The sequence below is a fragment of the Acomys minous genome (assembly GCF_964271855.1).
Source record: "Acomys minous genome assembly, chromosome: 15".
Classification (NCBI taxonomy): Eukaryota; Metazoa; Chordata; class Mammalia; order Rodentia; family Muridae; genus Acomys; species Acomys minous.
In genome coordinates this window covers 47148649-47171939 of record NC_140497.1, presented here as the reverse complement: position 1 = coordinate 47171939, position 23291 = coordinate 47148649, and the positions used below count along the sequence as shown (strand labels likewise).

At 38.6% G+C, this 23291-nt stretch overlaps 1 protein-coding gene across 17 annotated transcripts in view; it reads right to left on the bottom strand.

Moving 5' to 3' along the window:
• NEK1 (NIMA related kinase 1) overlaps positions 1-23291 on the bottom strand; it is a 123350-nt gene that overhangs the window by 78078 nt on the left and 21981 nt on the right. For 7 of the 17 annotated variants that reach the window (XM_084758660.1, XM_084758671.1, XM_084758674.1 and 4 more), the window contains 9 exons: positions 22619-22819; positions 18944-19004; positions 15439-15590; positions 9866-9922; positions 9180-9239; positions 9056-9103; positions 8821-8895; positions 2314-2477; positions 2102-2233 (listed from right to left, as the gene is read on the bottom strand). In XM_084758660.1, coding sequence (XP_084614786.1) covers positions 2102-2233; positions 2314-2477; positions 8821-8895; positions 9056-9103; positions 9180-9239; positions 9866-9922; positions 15439-15590; positions 18944-19004; positions 22619-22819 — 950 coding nt within the window. The remainder of the gene's footprint in view (positions 1-2101; positions 2234-2313; positions 2478-8820; positions 8896-9055; positions 9104-9179; positions 9240-9865; positions 9923-15438; positions 15591-18943; positions 19005-22618; positions 22820-23291) is intronic. The other 10 variants (XM_084758673.1, XM_084758665.1, XM_084758676.1 and 7 more) reach the window with 3 other exon arrangements.

Sequence of the window (23291 nt, the reverse complement as noted above, 5' to 3'; positions counted from 1 at the left end):
AGATTTCTTAACTGTAATAAATGTTATTGCTGTGTTAAGGGTATTGTACATATGTAGGGAAAAAAGTACACTTTAAACTTTTACCCAGTATTACTGGAAACCTAAAACTGTTTTAAAAGTCAAGCCCATTAATTTAAAATGTTAAAAAGAAAAAAAAAGTACATGTACAACAAAGATCAGTGACATAGGATAAAAACTTCATAGACCTAGGGGAGGGGAATAAGGTGAAAGAGAGAGGGAGGGAGGAATGGGAGGATACAAGTGATGGGATGGCAATTGAGTTGTAATCTGAATAAATAAATAAAATTTTTTTAAAAACTTCATACAAAATTTGCTTCAGCAAGTATAGCTAAATAACTCAGTTGTAGCTACCATGTTGAACCCCGGGTTCAATTCAGGCCATAACAAAGACAATATATATGCTTTGCCACTGGAAAAAAAATTCATGTAATTTAAGTTTAGTCTTTTTTTCTAAAAAAAAAAAAAAAAAAAAAAAAAAGTCTATCTATAGTTAGTTTCACATTTCAGGCTTCTGCAAACAATTTATAGTGTAAGTAAAATGTTACTTTACTTTTTTTTTTTTTAATGACAAATTTTTCCTCCAGTTCTAAAGAGTGAACATAGAGGAGTGCAGCTATGCCACCTCCGGGAGGAAAGACCAATCGTCTCAGCGAACTGAAGTTGTTCGAGCAAGGGAGGATGCTGAGCAGGGATCATCTATGGAAGTGCCGGGTGGTTTGGGTCTTAGGCGAAGGGCTGACCTCTAGGCACCACCTCAGGAAGTGGGCGTCCAGTGTACGTGCCAACATCACGCTATCTAGGGAGAAACGCAAGAAACTCCTGCAGCAGACCCGCCTTGCCCAGACAGAAAAAGCAGCCCTGGAAGTGGAAGCCCCTCCAGGTCAACCAGGCCTCGTGAGCACAGCCCAAAGACGACAAAAGAAGATAAAGGCTCCCAGGATGCAGGTATGGAGGATCTTGGAGATGAGAGCTAAACTCCCTACCTCTTCTACCAGAAGATTCTCAGCAGCAGCCAGAAGGACTTGGAGGACTTTGGAGAAAACATGACTGTATTTCATTCTCGCAGACACCACGTCTATAATGGCCTTCCGACCTCTCCAGGAGGTATATATTGGGAGGATACAGAAAGACTGGAGAGGGCCCCTCTAGCAGTCAACCCTTTTGTAATAAAGCTCTAGTGGTTTAAAAAAAAGCATAGAGCCCTGCATTTGGTAGGCAAGCCCTCTACCATTGAACTATATCCCTTCCAATATAATTGTGTCTTAAAAATATACTCAATATATTTTGATTTGTAACAGAGAAAGAAATCAAATATTTATATTTTGAAATTACAAGAAAAACCTGGGTGCCATGGCGCATGCCTGTAATCCCAGCAGCATTCAGGCAGGCAGATGCAGTTAGATCTCTGTCAGTTTGAGGCCAACCTCGTCTACAAAGTGAGTCCAGGACAGCCAGGGCTACACAGAGAAACCCTGTCTCAAAAAAAAACAAAACAAAACAAAACCAAAAACAAAGAAAAAGATAACTAAAATTTCACTGTTACCTGCTCTTCTATAACTCTCCAGAAGGTTCTAAAGAATGGAAACATCTAAGCAAACACATATGCATGCTTAAAAAAAAACAATAAACAAATTACTGTCATTGACAATTATTATCAAGTGGATGAATCTGATGCGGAAATATTTTAAGACAAAGAGAAAAGCAGGAATGAGAAAAAGAAAAAATAAATAAATGTGCTTTGGAGTTTTATGAAAAGTGTGATTCTATTTAAATTTATGCTATGATTTATTCAAATCAAGTGGGTGAAATTATTACAACCATATGTTGGCAGAAAGCTATTATAGGATCCTTTAAACAGTATGTTCTGTCTAAACGTTAAGATCAGCCACAATAATCAGACTGAATTGAAGAGCTATATATCTGTCCTAATGTAATCAAGGGTCAAATTTGCATGTGAAGATTTATTATATCCAGAGAGCAAAACAATTTATGTGTAAACACTAGGGAAAACATCCACACGTGTAGATATGACAAATGACAAAGCTACACACAGGATGGACGTATGACCATCCAGTCAGACCTGTTTGCACTGGCTTGTTTAGACACGGCCTTCAACCTTTTCAAGGTTTTCCTAAGAGCATCAGCCTCAGGGGAATGGTGGTGACCTGCAGCCCCACTGGGATGTCCTGGACCAACTCCAGGTGGAGCTCCTCTGTAGATAAAGAGTCACAGTGACTTTCATTACTTTCTCTGAAGTGAAGCACAAGCAACTTCAGCAGCACACAGCCGTACCTTTCTGGAAGCCGCCGGCCATAGATTCCTTCTTTCCATCTTGCTTCATTGTCTTCTGCTCTTAGTTGCTGCATTTGGTCAAAAATGGCATGATAATGTTCATACTGTCCTCGGGAAGAACAAGGTGATGGAGAGACAGCCCCGCCACTGCCAAAAAAGGGAGCCTGGGGAATAAACAAAGAGCTCTCATATGCCGTGTTTATCCTATAGGCCCCAAGAGACCTGAACCATCCTTAAAAGAAAGAGTCAGTTTTAATGCTTAACTTAAAAACAGTGATTGCCTAGTTTTAAGATATTAATATATACATGGTCAAAAATAAAGAATAACTTCATGTGACAAACAAAAAACATTAGCATGTCACTAAATTCATATAAACATGGAAAAATATTATCTTGATTATGAAGGTTAGGAATGATGTTTATATCCTACATTTCGTATGATTCAGTTCTATGAAATTTAAATATGTGTGGTTTTGAAGTCAAGCAGAACTTAACAAAACACTGCGTGTGACTTGTAATATACTCAACTATACTCACCAAGTAGATACAAAAGTATATACATGACTTAAGTATATCATATATGCACATAGAAGAGGAAAAAAACACATCTACTCTTAATATTTTCAAACAAGTTGTAAAAAACACAAAAGTAAAACAGCGTTCTAGCCATACAATAAATGAATGAAACAGGTCTGAAGCAGTAAGAGATTCACAAGCCAGAAGACAACAGCCACACGTAACAATCTATTACATTTTAAAGTCTTGGAGAAAGATACTACTTGACCTAGTTTTGATAACACTGTTTACAAACAAACAAACAAACAAACCAGATAGTAAAAGAGTCAAGGTAAAATAAAATACATGTATGTTGTATGTGTGCTGCAATAGAGGGAGGAAGGATGTTTGATCACAAACACAATTACATGGAAGATAAGCAGAGCATTAAACACTGAAAAGGAAAGCTGTTACTGCTAAGTGCTTTGGGGCCTGTGAGAATGCATTTATAAAATATACTACAGAAGGCATTTCTGAACTGTGCAGTGTGCTGAAGCATTTTAAGAGCATTAAGTCAATAGTACACACATAAGAGACAAAAGCAGAAAAACTGGCTAGAGGGCTGCTGTATGACAGCAAGGAAAGAAAACTGGAAGAAAAGGTGTCGATGAAAAGGTACAAGCTGACTTGTGGATTTTCTGCAGAAATGACCAAATGATAAAGGTAAAGTTTTAAGGACTCAAGACAGAACTTATAGTAAAAAGAGCTGTTAGAAATGGTTAAGAGATGAATGTAATGGAAAGGGTAACACTACAGAAACCTAGGTGGAAGAAGGTCACTGAAGAGGAGAAAGTCAGTGACCTCAAACGTAGAGGTCAACGGTACTGAAATCAAAGGTGATGTGAACAAGGTGAGTGGCAGCCTTTTAAAAACACTAATACTGGAACAGCTAGGTGTTGGCACACGCCTTTAGTACCAGCACTCAGATGGCTGAGGCAGGCGGATCTTTCCACTTGAGAACAGCCTGGTCTACAAAGTAATTTCTGGGACAGTGCGGGGCTACACAGAGAAACCCTTTCTCAAAACACTCTCACACCCCCAAACCAAAACAAAACAAAAGTAATATTAGAATCAAATAAAAGAAACTTCTGGAAAGTTCAATGAGGAGAGATTTTTCTTAACATCTTGATACTATATATAAAATGTTCTACTTTATAAATCAGTTCAAGCTAGGTGGTGGTGGTGCATGCCTTTAATTCCAACACTTGAGAGACAGAGGAAGGTGGGTCTCTTTGAGTTTGGGGCCAGCCCGGCCTACAGAGCAAGTTCCAGAACAGCCAAGCCTATTACATAGATAAACCCTGTCTGGAAAACAAATAAAGAAAACAACAAAAAAAAATATTTAAGTGACAAATAAAAGTTGGTAGAAATCAGAAAGATCCTCGAGTGGGAAGCTCCCTCACAGAGGTTTTCTCATACGGCCTCACGATATGCACTGTAAGGGGCTGGAGAGATGGAGGGTGGGGTCAGTGGGTGGTTCACAGCACCCACACCAGGAGCTCACAACCACTTCTAACTCCGACACTCTTTTGTTCACTCACAAACTCATCTTCACATGTACAGCACAGATATAAAGATAAACATTAAAAATATTCATTTCAGCCAGGCGTGGTGGTGCATGCCTTTAATCCCAGCACTCCGGAGGCATAGGCAGGTACATCGCTGTGAGTCCAACGCCAGCCTGGTCTACAAAGCAAGTCCAGGATAGTCAAGGCTACACAGAGAAACCCTGTCTCAAAAAAACAAACAAACAACAACAACAAACCCCAAAACTACACAACTGATTACTCAGTTCAATGGAAAGCTCTTACATAATTCTAATGTTTCTTTCTAGAAAAGTGAAAGTAAATACTTCTAAGATGTCTATAAAAAATGTCAAAAATACTGTGTCAAGCCGGGTGGTGGTGGCGCACGCCTTTAATCCCAGCGCTCGGGAGGCAGAGGCAGGCGGATCGCTGTGAGTTCGAGGCCAGCCTGGTCTACAAAGTTAGTCCAGGACAGGCAAGGCTACACAGAGAAACCTTGTCTCAAAAAAAACAAACAAAAAAAAACTGTGTCAAAACACTGAAAACACACAATTTTCTAAAAAAAAAAAAATGCCTTTACTGAGGCACAACTTACATATAACTAAAACTCCCTGATGACAAGCATAGGTTGATGAACATTTTTAACATTTTATTTTGTGTTTATACATTTATGTTTCTGGATGCTATGGTGCATGTGTGGACGTCAGAGAAGTCGGTTCTCTCCTTTCACTATATGGATCCTAGGGCTCCAACAGGTCATCAGGATTGGTGGCAAGCTCCTTTACACACTGAGCAAGCTCTCTAGCACTAGGTTGATGAATACTGATGAGCATGTGTGTGCATGTAACCACTGCCACAGTCACAATTATCCCAGGACAGATCCCTCATGCGCCTTCCGTCACTGAAAAAGCACTCATTGGCTCTCCATTGCTACAGAGTGAGCTTCCCTTTCTACAGTTGCATAAATGCAACCATACTGTATGCACTCTTCTGCCTGGCTTCCTTAACCAGCATGTTTATGGGCTGATCCATGTTGTTTTATATACAGTCCGGCTTTTATTAATTGAGAACACAACAAAGTATCTTCCAACAAAAGACAGTGCTAACTTGAAAAAATTCCCTTTCTAGCCTCTGTTCCTCTCCCAAGTTGATAGCCTCTTTCTCTCTCCCTCCTCTCTCCCTCTCCCTGTGTGTGTGTGTGTGTGTGTGTGTGTGTGTGAGACACACACACAAATATATATAAATACAATGTACTAATTCTGCTTTTGCTGTTTGTGTGTATATTGCTTCAGGGCTAACCTCCTGGCATTGGCAACCAATAAGGGGCTCATCTCTGGGAAAGGCTAATTCTCCTCGCAGCAGTCATCAGTTTCCTGTAGCTCTATTGGGGTGAGACCCCCCCAAATTTCTCTCTACACATTAATATCATCATTGTCCCAGCCTTACTCATGCAGCCATTTCTACAAGAGACAGTCTATCACACATTTTGATCCTCTTGCTTCTAATAATGTTTCTCTGGTATGTAGTGAGTTTAAGGCCAGCCTGGGTTACATGAGACAAAGCAAAACAAAACAAACAAATAAATAAACCCAGAGAAGGCTAAGAAGTCTTTGATTTTGCAATTGCCTAATAAAGACAGATATTTATACTTTTGAGTAACAATGTCTATACATAATAAAATATTAAATTAGAATTCTCTTAATTTTATCTCTCCTTTGGGAATTTCTTTGACTCACAGTATACTGTATCTCCAGGTCTTTGGCAACTATGCAGAAATCAAACAGTCTGACATAGTAAATATCTTGAACTTAGGAGCAGATACAGATCCTAACAGAATTTACTTCTATCATGGAAGCATTACAGAATTCTATAAAATGAAGCAACCATTATTAAAGACATAGTACCTAACTATCAAAAATGCTGTCACATTCTCTCAAAGAAGACATAAAATTGATCACTTTCTAAGAGCCACAGTGCCACAGTGGGTATTCTGAGAGCAGGGCAGAGCCCAGTTGGCTGAGGTGGGGCTGGAAATGCCTCTTATGTTTTTGTCAAGGAGAAAGTAGGGCTAGAGAACTCACACAGCACTTAGGAAAACTTGTTGCTCTTAAAGATATCCAGGGTTCAGGTCAGGCCCCACATGGCGGCTCATCACCATCTGTAAACAGCAGTTCTTCAGATCTCTGCGGCCAACAGCATGCATGTGGTGCACATATACGCATGCAGGCAAAACACTCACACATATAAAATAAAATTGACCTAAAAAAATTTTTTTTAACAAGGAAACAACCAGCAAAATTTCAGTACTGATGGCAAATTTGGCACACATGTTGGGTAAGAGCCTTGGGCCTACAGTTAAAGTCAGGATAAGCTTATTTTTAACCATGAACTTCAGCCAGGCACTTGTGAGGTAGAGGCAGGTGATCTCCGTGGTTTCCAAGCCAGTCTGATCCACAGAGCAAGTTCTAAGATAGTGAGAGAAAATCTGTCTTGAAAAACCAAACAACCAAAAAATATAACCATGGACCAAATTCTGAGTTATTTCTTATTGATCAGTAGCATTTTAAGTGCTAATCATATAAAAATGGAGTACTTAAAATACTATATGCCTACCTTAGTACTGCTTATTTAAAAAGATTATGAATTATTGATAATTGATACTGATGTAAAAAAATCTCAAAAGACAGAAAAACAACACAAATTGAAGACCTATATATTTAGGTGAAACAAACAAAAAGACATTTATGTTTACATCGTAACTTTGAATGAAGAAACAAGAATGGAACGTAAGCCATCCTGATAACCACCTCTTCCCTATTTCACCACCGAGAGGCTAATAGGAACAAGAGACAGGTGGACTGAGAGTTTTACTGCAAACTGAGCAACAGCTGTCTGTCAAAGTAAAATGATAAATCAAAGGAAAAGTGCATCCATTTCCTTTTGCTGTGCCAAAGAAATTTCACAAACTAAGCAACTTAAGACAATATCTTTATTTTCTCCTAATTCTCTGACTTAGGCTAGGTATATTATCTAGGCAGATATATGATTTAGGGTAGGTATATGACTTAGGTAGGTATATGACTTAGGCAGGTATATGATTTAGGGTACATATATGATTTAGGGTAGAGGTATATGATTTAGGGTAGAGGTATATGATTTAGGCAGGTATATGATTTAGGGTACATATATGATTTAGGGTAGGTATATGACTTAGGCAGGTATATGATATAGGGTACAGGTATATGACTTAGGTAGGTATATTTAGCTGTCAGCCAGAGCTACACTCGTATCTGAGGCTTAGGAGCTCAGAGCTCACTGGCTCTAGGAAGTTCATTTCTTGTGGTTTCATAATTAAGGCCACTTTCTCCCTAGTTACTGGATAGAGATCACAGTTATAATTCAGAAGTCATCAAACTTTTTTGCCACTTCCATGTTGGCTACCTTCCAGGTTAGTAAAGGTAGATTTCTTTATACTTCTTTTCCCTTCCCATCTACTCTGAAGGAATCTGCTGTCAGTGTAACTATGGGAGTACCCATTTATCACATACATAATCTAATCAAAGGACCTACCGTCAGCAACTTCTACTTAAAACTCAAGGGGAGAGAGTACAAGATGCACACACTAGGGAAGGGAACCCCAGACTGTCTTAGGATTTACCAGCACGAGTACAGACTAGTACTTTTGAAAACAAAAGGGAAGTCGAAGACTGACAGAACAAAGATGGGTGAAGACATTCCTATCTGAGTCCTAGCAGAGAAGCGCTAAGGCATTGACAATAAAGCCAGAAAAGTTAACTGCCCAAGGTTACAGAGTCAGGTTCTCCCAAAGGGAATGTGTGAGTTAAAGAATCTAGGTAAATGGCTATTGAGGCAATTGGGTATCTAGGTAAATGAGCGGAGGCAGAGGTGTGAGTAGGGGGGAAAAAAAAGCATGGAGCTAACAAGTAAAGAAAAGCACCAGGACAAAGACATGAGCACCAGGCGGCTGCCCACACCGAGGAAGTTAGTTCTGCTGCTCAGCATAAGTGGGGCAAGGAGAGCAAGGCGGGGAGTGAGTACCGTTATGGAGGTGGCCAACTAAGAAAATCTTCTGAGCACTTAATTTTCAAGGTTATATGAAAAATTCTAATGACTATATTTGATTTTGTATTTGATTTGTGAGAGTACCCTGAAAGAAACTGTATTACAGCCTTCACATGAAAGTTTTTAACTAATTTTACAAATGTCACACATTAAGTGATTAATTATATTATTTACTAAATGTGTACAGCTAAGAAATAAACCATAATACATGCTACAGAATTCTAAATAAAAATAAACATTAGTATACCAAGAAAAGAAAGTAGCTAGTCATAACATTTCAAAGAACAAGATGCAACTGGAGACAGACAACACGAGTGTAGCTCTATTGGTATCAAATGCGTACCTTTACTTCACCGCTTCCACCAGCCCTTAAAACATTCCTCCAGCCTTGTTCCCTGGCCCTATTTATTCTCTCCAACTTTTGGGGAAAGAAAGATAAACAAAATACCGTTCAACTACTTAATAGAAAACATACAGAATACATTTAGCAATAAACTTAAAATCAGTGTACTTCCCTAAGAAATCCATGTGTGGAGTGGGGAGGGGAGGACCGTGGTGGAGACGGAGGCTCCTCTTACCCGCTGCTTCTCTTGCCTCTTCACCTGCTCCGCCTTCATGAGACCGACCTGCAACAGTTTCAGACCCTCTCACACCCAGCTCCTGACACGGGGGCACGGGAGAGACACAGGCGCAAACAACTACCTGATCCTTTTGCTTCTTTTCTTTCTCAAGAAAGTCCAACCTTCTTTTTTTTGCCGCTTCCTTAAACAAAAGAATATTCTATCAATGTTTTTTTTCCACCGAGACAGAGTTTCTCTGTGTTGACTTGGCTGTCCCAGATCTCCCTCCTGTAGGCCAGGCTGGCCTCATACTCAGAGATCAGCCTGCCCCTGCCTCCAGAGTGCTGGGATTACAAGTATGCGCCATCACAGCCCAGCTCTATCAATAATTTCTACTTTTTATATTTTCATCATGAAAATGTACCAATATGAGAGGTATACCCAGAAATCAGGAAGAGTAAAATGAACAAAGATATTGTAAGTATTTGTTGAAAGAGACAAGGTGGAAAGAAAGGTTTGGAGGCTCTATAATAGTGCTTCTCAACCTGTGAGTGATGAGACCTTTGTGGTCAAATGACCCTTTCACAGGGGTCACCTAGGACCATCTGCATATCAGATATTTACATGACGATTCATAACAGTAATTACAGTAAGGAAGCAACAACAAAAATAAATTTACATTGGGATCACCTCAACATGAGGAACTGTATTAAAAGGTCACAGCAGTAGGAGAATTGAGAACCACTGCTCTATAATGTTAATGGGTTTTGCTGTTGTCTTAAGAACTTTTTAAAAAAGCTTTAAACTAGCAGATATATATCTTTATACCTCAAACATTTTCCTCCTTTCTTCTCCAGAACTTTTCTTCATTGGAATTTGGTAGGTCTGGACAAAAAATAAAGCTACAAATTAGATAAAGATTTTAAGATACTCATTTAGAAATCACTGATTTGTCAAGTTTAAAGTAAGAAAAGATACAGCCAATATGGTCATAGCTCTTAAAATTTATTGCATTACCCTTTAATGTGCCTTTTATTAAACAAACTGGGAAGACTTCTTGTTCCCAAGAAGTCATGGGAAGGCGTTCCTCATCATCAACTAGTTTTGTCTTCACACACAGTATTTTTAAAATATTTCTATTTAATGAAAGTGTCATATATGTATATAGTATATTTTGACCATGTATACTCCCCAATTCTCACCTCCATCAGCTTTTTAATCACTACCCCCAAACATGGTTTTGATCATGTACATTCCTCCCCAACGCTCCCCACCAGCCCCTCCTGGGTCCCTCTCAATACACACAGCTCTCTCAATTCCATCCTTTTTGCTGTATAACTGAGTCCAATTGCCCATAGGCACACAAGGGAGGTGCTATCCGAGGAAGTCCCAGCAACATATTAGAGCCATCCCCTCAAAGAAAAGTGACTTTCTCCTCCAGGAGCCATCCGCTAGTATTTCCTTACTAGGGTGGGGTCTCATCAACTACCCTGTCCAAGTGATGCTAATTTTAAGCATTCTAATACTATGAAGAGTCATTACTCAAAAGCCCAGTAATAACTAAATTTTTGCTAAAACATAAATTATACAATGTATGTTCACTACATAAAATTCAAACAAGAATAAAAGTATATAGCTGCTTCACTTTTGGAAGTAACCAGTGTTGATATTTTTATGAATATCCTTCCAAATAGTTTTACAAACTTACATACATATATATGTAATTTTAGCTTTGATAATTTTTATGTGTTATTTAATAAGAAAGTATTTTTAGTAACAACGTGTCTTGACAATTACACTTTATGGTAAATAAATTAACAATAAAGTAGTCTAGAATTAATTTATTTAACTGTTATTCTGGAAGTAGACTTTGAGTTGATTTTAAGTTTTAAGTATATTCTATATGCTAGAAGGAACTTTTTTCTATATGCATCTTTGTGTCATTCTCAAGTATCCCAGAAATACATTAAAAAAAAAAAAAAAAAAAGAAACGGAATTTAAAATTTGAGAGCTCTGTCCTCTTCAAAGACTGTACCAATTTATATTCCACCAAAGAATGTAGAACACCCAGGCTCTCCCGTAGGTACTGTCCGTCTCTCTCAGTCTCTGCTCCTTGAAATGCTAAAGTCATTTCCTTTTACATACTTACTGCTCACACATCTCAGATAAATTCTTGGTATATCATATTTCCTATAGTTACTGTTTCTTATTTTTACTTTTTAGTTATTCTTTTACCACACTAAAGTCTGTAACTATAAATTCAATTATAACTATCAGTGTATTAGTATTTTATTTTTAGTAAATATTCTACTTATTAAATTATTCTGACACATTCCACAGCTTAACTCTGTGTAGCTATTAGCACCAGCTTCAAAATCTGTGCACCACAAAAGTCAAACCACTGGACAGTATTAATTAGTGTTGCTGAACTATTGATGTCCATCTACAGTCTTAACTTCTAGGAGAATAACAAGTTCAAGGACACCCTGGGACACGGAGGACAAAGAGAGGCGGAGGGTTAGTGCAGTAAGAGCGTTATGGTGTGAATGACTAGCTTTCAACCAGATTACACAGTAACGATGGGTTTTCCTTCGTTTTACGTTTTATCTATTATTATCATTGTGTGTAATGTATGCAGCTTATGAGTACCACGGAGAGCCTGTGGAGGCCAGCGGACAACACTGTGAGCTGATTCTGCCTTCCCCCTTGTATCTGGGTTGCAGTGATCACTCGGTTGTCAGACTTTTGTTGTAAGCATCTTTCTTTGCCTGCTGAGTGTCTGCTAGCCCAAGAAGAGGGTGCTTAAGAAGGCTACATAGTTACGAAATAAAAATGCCAAGCTTTTCCTCTGAGATAGTTGGGGATTTTCAGAATGCTATTTCTCTACTAAGAGACAAACAGGAATACTGTACCAAGGAAATTGTTTTGTTTTCTGTCACTTAAAAAACAGAAACAAAATAAATACTGAAATATGTTCCCAGAGCTCCCTCTGGTGGACTCAGCAGCCTTAGAGAAAACCAGCATTCTCAACTGAAAAAATATAAGCCTCCAATAGACTATGGCAAATCTGCATGTGAAAGATAGTTCATATTTGTTCAAGGAAGTTGTAAAATAAACTAAAAAGGAATTATCCAAAAAAAATCAACAACAAGTGTTTAGTTAAAATCTCACAGTCAGGTCAGTGTGCTGGCTGACACTGTCTCAGTTCTTTCGGAGCAAAGGAAGAGCAAGAGCCCGAGTTGAGGAGGCAGAGAAACCCTGCTTCAGAAAACAAAACACGCCATAAACTGCTGTTTCTTCTTGTTCCAGCCCCTTGTTACGATGCTTGACAATTTTCTTATCTCCTTGATTGCTATTTTACTCTTTCCTGTTTTTTTAGAATTGCTATAACTTTGTTTCTATTTTCTTTATTGTAGTAAAATACAGAATAAAATCAATTTTTAAAAACCATTTTTAAGTATGTTTTCTGTATTATCAAGCAAATTTACTCTGTTGTCTGGTAAACTTGTGTTAGGTTGAGTGTTTTGGAAATAAGTTAAAGTGCATTACAAGTGCCGACTACTACTTATTTTTCAATAGATTATCTTAGGAAACACAAGCTTAAGCCGGGTTTGGTGGCTCACGGTTACAACCCCAACACTCAGGGAGGCAGGGAGGATCCCTGAGTTTGAGGCCAGCCTGGTCTACAAAGCAGGTCCTTACAGAATACACACAAGGTACTGAAGTTCTGATTAGGAAACTTCTATTTTTGTTTGGAAGAGGCAGAAAATACAATTAGGGGAAAATGTCTGTGGAAAAGAGTATTAAGAGTATTTGTGACATTTTTTAACTCCCTTTGGTCAATGAAAACCTTTAAATATAAGTGGCACTGCTGCCAATGTGGCAATGTCCCTGGCCACAATGCCAGTATCCTATTTGTTAGTCTAGAATGTAGATCACTCATCATAAACAAGTGGACTTTTTAGCCTGTCTCCCCCCAAACCTTTGTTTCCACAGTAGAACTGTAAGATGTGAGGGCATAAGTATGTGACTCATCTTACTCAGCAAGGGCTTACAAAAAGACAGTGTAGTACTGATGTGACTTGTAGCTACAAAAGGCAAAGAAAAAACAAACACTCAAAAGGAGGGGCAGGAGCAGCTCACACTGAATGAAGGAAAAAGTGCTTAAAGATAAAGTGCCTAAGAAGCACAAAAGGACAAGTGCCTAAACATGAGCATGGAATGTGCATGGCAATACTTTGCCATTAAATGGTTTTTTTTCATAGACATAGTATATACATTTTTACTTCAATGAGTTTGTTTCTAATGATCCTCTAACGATTTTAATTTCTAGATTATAACAGGAAAGTAAAAAGATTATTAAGTTTCAGTGTCTTTAGCACTACAAAGCTAAAGACCCAAGCTATGGGTCTTTTTTAACTGAAAAAATATTTAATGAAATTCTTTTTTTTAATGACTGACTTTATAGATATTCTCTGGTGTGGTTAAGAAAGTTTATAATTATAATTTTCTCTTCAGGTGTTTCTCGATACTTATGCATTTACTACAAATGATAACAGCTGATTCCTGTATTATATTCTTTGCCCATATAATGGCTAATTCCTAAAATAGGAATAATGATTTACATTAACATTTTCATATTCAAATTATTATGTCACTTCTGTCTCCTGACTCCATGTTAATTTATATAACTTACTTGAAGGACTGGTTTTCAGCAATCATTTAAAACTATTTTACAGCAATTTAACTAATTTAATATTTTTAATTTAAACTATTTTTAGGATAATTAACCAAAGTGACTCATCAACCATACTGTGAACTTTATGCTATAACAATATAGATATGAGTGTCTAAACATGCATATATATGTGTATGACTGTATTTGTGCATATATATCCTAAATAACACATGTCTCATACACTAAAACATGTAAGAACTGGTTAAGAAGAAAAATGGCAATGCCCTGCAACTGTACCGTGTTCCCAAGCACGTCACTCAGTGCTTAAGGCCACAAGTTGTTAAAATCTGAAATGGGAGACTGTCACACATATGATCATATTCTTTACATAGTTCCAAGGTTTTGGTTTATTGCCTGTGAATTCTGAAATACACAAACTTCCTGGTGTTTTAGCAACAACAGCACAGGCACTTACTTCTATGCATACAACCAAGTGGTTCAAGAAAGACTTCATTTTTAATGCGACCTGTTTATTATACTGGCTGTTTCCTCAATATATTTGCTTAATGACTGTCCAAAGCTTCCTTAAGGCTCCTAAGTTAGAGAGGACAGTATGAAACCCTGTTTTTAAAGGTTGAACTCTGGCGTTTCTGGATAGCCAACTGAGCTCAGTCTATTACACTGGACTCCCTTTCTCAGCCAGGTTCTCTTTTCCCCTGATCTGGGGACCCCCAGGTCCCCTAAGGAACATCACATAGCCCTCAGAGAAGATTACAGGTCAGATTCTGTCTAGATAGAACCTGTTCAGTAAGCACCTGGGGATTCCTGGAACCTCCCCAGCCTACGCTAAGGAGATCTTAGCCTTCAGCAAATGATCTTTAATCATACCTGGAAGTTCTTCCCCCACACATACAATAATTAAGTACTGTGTTCTCCCTCTTGTGATAGGACTCTGTGCTACTGCATGTAAATTTCATACTGTACCACTGTATGTGCCACTAGAGGTCCTGGCACCTCTAGTTCCAGCGAATTAGACACATTCACCCTCAAACTCCTCCCCATTGCCCAAGGTTTATAAATCCCAGTCACAAAAATAAAGGTTGACGGGCTTGCTCTCTCATGCTCGCACCACTCCTCTACCATGACCTTCTGAGCCTCCATTTATTCTGGGGAAGGGAAGGCTCCCTTCTTCCCTGAAGAATCGCTGTGGGACACCAGGGGCTAGGTAGGTGCTGACTGCCAGGGAAGCACCTGGCAGGGGCCTGGGTCTCACTGGACCTGCCTTCTCAGGGCATCTGCCCACATCCTCTGCCATGCTAGCACAGCAACTTAACCAAAGAGCTGGGGTGTCATCACGGGCCTTTGCTACGTCCCAGCTTCCTGCTGTCTGATACAGCCAGTTTCATTCTAAAAGCTAAACCGTAACACTCAGTGGAAAACTCTTTCTACAGCCTAGTCTAGCACAGAGGCCTTGCCCTGAGTAAGAAACAGAACCTTTGATCTTGCGGTCTGTCTGTTCTCCACCAAAAGCAAGCAGCGCCTGCACCTGCCTGACAGACACGGAAGCCAGGCCACCCACCGGATGCTGCACAACAGGGCAGATGAAGCAGAGTGCCCTCCCTTAGGAAGGGAATGGAGACTTCCCTGAGTATCACGACAAGTCGTGGAGCTGTTATTAAATGGCTTCAAGCTGAACTTGATGTCAGTTTGTAATTGACCGCACCTGCTTTTGTTTTGGAGATGGTTTTTTTTCAACGAACTTTTTCTCTCCATACTTCTTGTATGTTAAAGGCACTCCGTATTTAGCAGCAGGCTTGGTGAATTTCTGCGCAGAGACAAGAGAGATGGAACTCTGCCCTGGGGCTGGTCTTTTACCTGCGTGAGAGCACAAGCAATTCTTCTTCACTAGTTCTTTACATTGACTCGTTAATGCCAAAAATCTTCAAGAGTGGTACTTTTTCACAGTCATAGACAACCTTTTAAGCTTTTAATCAAATGTTTTTTCCATCCATTAGTAAATATCAATGCTTTAAATACTTTACATTGAAAACATCTGTTTTAAAAAATAAGACTAGCTCCTCTAAAACAATGGCTTTCTTTCTTTTTTTCTTTCCTTATTTATTTATTTATTTATTTATTTATTTATTTATTTAGGTTTTTTAAGACAGGGTTTCTCTGTGTAGCACTGGCTGTCCTGGAACTTGCTCTGTAGACCAGGCTGGCCTTGAACTCACAGCAATCTGAATGCCTCTGCCTCCCAGAGTGATGGGATTACAGGCGTGTGCTACTGCGTCCTGTGACAATAGCATTTAAAATATATACATATGAGAAGAATCTTCTGGTTTGGAAAGGCAGCTCCACAGGCAAGTGCCTGCCTGACAAGAATGAGGACTGAGTTGGATGCCTAGCCCCATGTAAAACTGCCAGGAGCGGAGGTGTGCACTCACAATCTCAGTAGCAGGGAGCAGAGACAGGCAGACCCCTGGGCCTTGCTGGCCAGCCAATGTAACCTAATGCTCAGCTCCATGCCCACCGCCTGAAGTTTTTCTCTGGCATACACATACGTTCACATATGCACCCTTTCCCATGAGCCTTCACGTGCGTGCGTGCGTGCGCGTACACACACACACACACACACACACACACACACACACACACACACACACACCTGTGAGTTGTCTGGATAAATTGTACAGTACAAGAGTTATAGGATGCATTTTATATATATGTATAAAACTGTCAAAGAAGTGAACAACTAAATAAGACACACTCAAAGCTCCAGAGAATGGATCAACTTCGATAAAAAGAAATAATATTGCAAGTCAAATAATCTCTGCCACCCTTACCCAAACTTTCCTCATCTCCTATTTTCCACCTCTGTAAAGTTACCTCTGGTTAAGCTCCACCACAGCCAGAGGAGCAACTTCCTGTCTTTTCCAGCCCACTCTCTGGGACTTTTACCATGTACTAATACAACTTCAATCAATCTCTTCCAGATAGTATACATTTTTAGGAGAGGAAGGAAAAAATACTGAATAAGTAGTTCACAATGAAAGGCTATTATTAAACTCATTTTTAAGTTTTTATTAAAAAGTATTTATTATATTGTATATAAAAGCCTGCTTATAATATACTCTCATTCAAACTTATCGTGTATGTTATGACAAGAAAGTATATTAAAATATGAAGTATATGTTAAAATCAGAGTAATGTTTCTTTTAAAAAATCTTTATAAGCATACATTATTCATATAATTTAGTCAACTCTTATGAAGCTAGTTTTATGCCAACTTGACACAGCTAGTGTCATTTTGGGAGAGTGAACCTCAATTGAGAAAATGCTCCCACGAGACTGCATTTTCTTGATGGTTGATGTGGGAGAGCCCAGGTTACTCTGGGCAGTGACACCCTGGGCTGGTGGTCCTGGGAGCTATAAGGAAGTAGGCTGCACAAGCTGTGGAGAACAAGCCAATGAGCAGCATGCCTCCCTGGCCTCTGCATCAAGTCCTGCCTCCAGGTTCCTGTTCTGCTTTGGTTCCTGCCTTTACTCCTTAGAGAATGGACGGACTGTGATGTGGAAATGAAAGGGAATGAACCCTCTCCTCTCCAAGTTGTTTGGTTATGGTGCTTTATCACCATAAAAGAAATCCTAAGACAGAAACTAAAAATATTATGAGCCATGGGATTAGATAGAATGCCATGACTCAGAAGCAATATATATTGACAATAATGTGATACTCTGTAAGAGGGTACAGTTTTCCCAAAACATTTTGATCCCTATACTAGGAAGTATGAGAAATTCAACCATATGATCAAATTAGAACATAGTACTAGGGCTGGAGAGATGGCTCAGAGGTTAAGAGCACTGACTGCTGTTCCAGAGGTCCTGAGTTCAATTCCCAACAACAACATGGTGGCTCATAACCATCTATAATGTGATCTAAAGCTCTCTTCTTGTGTGCAGGCATACACACAGGCTGAACACTATATATGTAATAAATAAATAAATTTTTTAAAAAAAACATAGCACTAAGAAGTCACACTTCTGTAACTTGACTAATTTTATCAAAACAAAAAAGGAATTGGGTGTGGTGTTTTACACCTCTAATTGCCGAAGCAGGTAAATCTCTGTGAGTTCAAGGCCAGCTTGAACTACAAAAAAGATTAAAACAAAACAAAAACCCCAAAGCCAAACAAACAAAAATGAACAAACAAAAACCTAAAGGAAGTGCTATGCATACCAGACTGGAGGCACCAAAGCATAAACATGAACATCTCAAGAGGAAGATGGAAACTGTTCCCGGTTATGGCTAGACAAGTGGGAGGACTCTTTTGCCTGACCTCAGACCCTCAGGCTCCATGTCAAGGTCACTGCTAGCTTCAAGGAGATGGAACCACAGAGCATTCACAATCCCACAGCAACACAGCTCTTAGCTTACTCCTATACTAATGGATATTTCATTTATTCAGCTCCCTGTAAGGGCAACTTCTTCCTCCCTAATACTTACACAGGCTTCTCAAAGCATAAGAAATGTGACTATGATGTAAGTGCTGGGTTTAATCTTTAGCATTTTAGGAGGAAAAAAAATCAAAATATAGTTGGCTTTGAGTACACTCTGCCATATCATTTCCAGTTTACATGATTTGCTTTTACAATATGGTATAAGATGCAGAGCATCATGTTTTGTACTGTTCCAAACTGGAGTCAAAGGAGAGAAACTTATGCAGGAACAAAGATGTGTGTGTGTGTGTGTGTGTGTGTGTGTGTGTGTGTGTGTGTCTATCCATGCACACATATAACATATAAAACATATACTATACTCTATTGTCAATGGCCAAAATTAAGGCCCACATTTACTAATGTAGTTGACTTCCCAGTAATTTACTTTAAAAAATTTAGAATATAAAATATTTCTTAAAGAAAAATGTTTTACATAAAGATTTACACCTATGTGAGACATTTTATAATATTCTAGATGATGTTCTCAAAATATCAACTAAGCTTTGATAAAGATAAATTTTAAGTCAATTTCATCTAAATAAGAAAAGAAAAGCTTCATCATTAGTTTACTGTATATCATTACATATAAGAACTTTAACATTTACTTCCTTTAGATTAAATTTAGTCTATAATTATCCCAATTTATTTTCTCTATCTGTATTTACTTGTAGTATATGTAGTCTTGAGTACTGCAAAGAGATAAAAGCTTCATGTGAAATGTGATTTACCTGGTATAGGCTGTGGTCCAAACTTTGAAAATGTTTTTAGACAAAATTCTTCTGCAATAAGCTTAGATTGGAAGAGAAAAGAAAAAAGAAAACAATGTTAGAAAAGATATCACCTCTGAGTGTAGTGATGCAAACCTTTAGCCACAGTACTGCAGAGACAAACAGGTATGTGAGTTTAAGGCCAGAGAGTTCCAGAACAGCCAGTGCTACACAATGAGACCTTGCCTGAAAAAATAAGAACAGCAGCAACAGCAACAACAAAAAAAACCCACAAAAAAATCAGTTTCCTAAACAAAGAAAAAAGCTACCCATCCATCACAATGTATTTTTTCTTGCAGTCATAAAGATGCTGTTAAACAAAGTAAATAATTAAATTCCAGGGCTCCATCCCGCAAACTCCCCTCTGACTAACCGCCTGCGCCTGCTCACCTTACCAATGTCTCTCAGTACCTCTCCAGTCTCCCATCCTCAAACTAGACTAATACACAGCACATGTGTCACTTGCCTTTCCGTATCTCAGCACCTTCATATGTATGGAGGAACCACTGAAATCTATATGCATCCATTGCCCTCATCTATAAATGGCAGAACTGTTCAAGAGTCACTTCCAAAAATATTCTCTTGGAAACACCATTATTTTAAGTTTCCTATGAGTCACCTTACCACCTGCAATGAGTTCACACTCATCTGCAAACATGTCACTGCATATTTTTACAGTGTCTCTTTAAACACTACAAACATTCTATTACTCAGCCAGTATTTATAAATAGACTTCAAGAAACAAGTATTTTCACTTTCAACTACATTTTTCCTGCGTAAAATATATCAACAAAGATTTAACTCAATTTAAGATTACATTTATATTTTTAAATATTTATTTTTTACTACATGTGCATTGGTGTTTTCCCTGTGTGGCATGCCCTGGAACTGGAGTTAAAGTTAGACATGTGGGTGCTGGGACTGAACCTGGGTCCTCTGGAAGAGCATCCAGTGCTCTTAATTGCTGAGCAACCTTTCCAACCCCTTGAGCTTATGTTTATCATATTAGTGGAGAGCAAACTGCCAAATGAATTTTCTCATTTTTTCCAGAGAAGTAAGGCACAGTGGAGAGAATATTCAGCAGTAGATAAGACATCCAACAGGTACAAATCTCCAACCTGAGACGATCTTTTCTTCCTACTGAAGATCCCCTATGGCAGTAGTACTCAAACTCTCAAGCCAACACCATCACTACTGGTTTTTTTTTGTTTTGTTTTGTTTTGTTTTGTTTTTTCGAGACAGGGTTTCTCTGTGTAGCCTTGGCCATCCTGGACTCACTTTGTAGACCAGGCTGGCCTCGAACTCACAGCGATCCGCCTGCCTCTGCCTCCCGAGTGCTGGGATTAAAGGCGTGCACCACCACGCCCGGCTCACCATCACTCCTGTTAACAGCACACACACGCGCAACAGAGTCCTCCAGCAGACTGTGCCCTGCATTTGAGAACTTGAGAAGTACCAAGATATAAACATGAGCAGAAGTCTGCTTCAACAGCGATTTAAGGCAAATATGTGAGAACGCACTCTCTTCTGAACACGGGCATTTTTTTTCTTTCTGTTTCTTGGAAAAAATGTGATCTGCTCCACATACATACTGTGGGAGCACTCTGCCAGTGACCTAAAGCTCTAGTAATCTTCACGGAACACCAACCCCACTTTTTTTCTTAAAGTTTTTATTTTGAGACAGGGGCTAATTAAGTTGTCCAGGCTAGCCTTGAACTTGGGATCATCCTGCCTCAAGACCTCTTGACTAGCTGAAACTATAGGATTGTACCTAGGCCTGGTACAATGGGTGTTATATGATCTCCAACTTGCCCTCAAATTGACTAATTTCTTCATTTCTTCAAATATGGCTCTTTCTGTTCTTTGTAAATGCATTGAGAGATGGAACATACGGAACTCAAGAAGATCCTGTAATACGATGGGAATGCTGACCAATGTAGGAGCCATTACTAGTATGCGGCCATCTGAATGCAACACTTATCATCAAAAGCCTAAAACTTATTCTTTAGTCACACTAGTCACATTCCAAGTGTTCAGCAGGTGACCAGAAGCTGTGGTGTTGGACTACTCAGATATGGAAGACTTTCATCCTTACAGAGAGCTGTGCTAGACAGAGCCTGTACTCCTAAGGAGTCAAAGCCTACTCAGAATTTGGGAAGCCACACACAGAAAATGCCATTAGGGTGTATTAAGGATGAGAACTGGGCCCTACAAGTTTTGACTAATGGCATTGAAAGAACCATTATCTCAAAAATAAAATTTGTCCTGTAATTCAGGAACTGACAAGGCTGAGACAGAAAATTCAGTTTTGCAATGAGGTTGGGCCACATGGTGAGAAAACAGAAAGTTTATATACTGTAGATCCTTACAGTGATCCTAGAAACAACAGTTTCTATTTAAAGCTTGTTTCAAAGTTACAGCCTTAAAAAGGTAGCATAAAGAACCTCACTTGAATGCTTAAGAAGTGATATTAGAAAATATACCTTAGGAACAAATGATTCAAGTTTTTGTAAATCCAAGTAGTGCTTAAATACCAGTAAGGGAGGGGTTATACATGTTCCAAACACATGATGTAAATATTCTATTTATAATTAATCATAACTTTCCTTCTTTTTGCATATTATGTTTGGTAATTGGGGCTTTAACATTTTCCCTTTCATTGCTAGGAAGAGAATTTCAGTGTTTCAGCCTTGAGACTACGTTCTAACTACATTGGCAAGGAGGAGGTAGCTTCAATAAGATTAAATGAAGCCTTTGTTTCCTATCTGGTAGCTGCCAAAAAACAAAACAAAACAAAAAAAACAAAACAGTACACTGCATCTAATAGCCTTTGAAAGAATTATTTTTAACAAAGAAGTCTTGTAAAACACCACATTTCAGAGATTGTTGCCATGTTTTTATACAAGTAACCTTTAATCTCCAAAGTTTAGTTAACTAAATGCACATCTCTTGTTTTCTGAATAGCATTTGTTCTCAGGAATGTTCTATTAAACAAGAAGCATATACAAGTAGCAGGGCTATGTTTTTGCTACCTATCTTATTTACAAAAGAATCCAGTGCTAACTAATATAGGTCACAGGAAACATGAATTTTAGGAGTAACTAATGCCATTAGACTTGACACATTTTTTATAAGCCATAACAAACTAAATTCAATTATCTCCACAAATTTTTTATTTGAACACTAGAGGAAAAATTATGCGATATACCATTACAGTATATGCACTTATATCTGTCCATAGAACCACGGTTCTCAACAATTTTGTCAAATACAATCATGATCATGCAGATTATGCTGATATAGTTATCTAGTATAATCAGTTGATATGTTGATAATACATACTAAGTGCTCTATTACGTATGTGCTAGACATTTAGCCCTGTATGAACATTATTATTTAACTCTCACAGCCACCTCACAATATGGCGATACCTTTCAGATCACAGCTTACAGGTAAGAGGTAAGAAAAGTCAAACACAGAGAGAGGTTTAATCACTTCAACTACAAACAGTGGGAGAGGAAAGGCCGCAGTGCAGTCTGAGAAGGGCTTCTCAGCCAGGCTCTGTGGTGATCACTACAGGCATGCTGTGGGCACCTGGAACTTACTGTTTAACTTTAGGGTGACGCTGACACATACCTGCGGTGAGAGAAACTTTTCGATTCGCTTAGCTATAAACCCTTTCTCCAATATGGAGTTGACTGATGGTCTATCCCTAGGATTCCGTTTAAATAACTGAGAGAGCAAGCTGCGGAGGTCATAGGAATAATGCACAGACACCGGAGGGAAGGATCCAGATATTATCTTCAGTACCAGGTTTTTCATGTTTCCAGCTTCAAACTAAAATCCAGAGAAGAAATGCACATGTGTAAAACACAAAGAAACTGAAGTGGGGAGTATCAGTAATGAGCAACAGTTACTTTTCCATTAATACAAAGCAGAACTACAACCCTTTCTTGGGTAATTCAATCAGCATACTTTGTGTAGACTTTACCTAATTACCTATAATTTTAAAAGGCTGCCTTCAAAAAAGTATTATTCTTTGCTATAAGAGTAAGATCCAATTGTTTATATGACATACGAAGAGGTAAGGTATTAGATATTAGTACGACTTTACAACGATAATCAAGACGGTAAAAGGTTATGCAACCTAGTTGTCTTCATTTAAGACCTAGCATTCTCTGTAACAACCAGAAGAAAAAATTAAACTACTGAGCAAAAAGCATTTGGGCTAAATAAGTAAAAAGATAAGAGAACTCCTAATGACTTTATCCTTAAGCTGTGTCCATTATTACTTTTTTTTATGGGCATG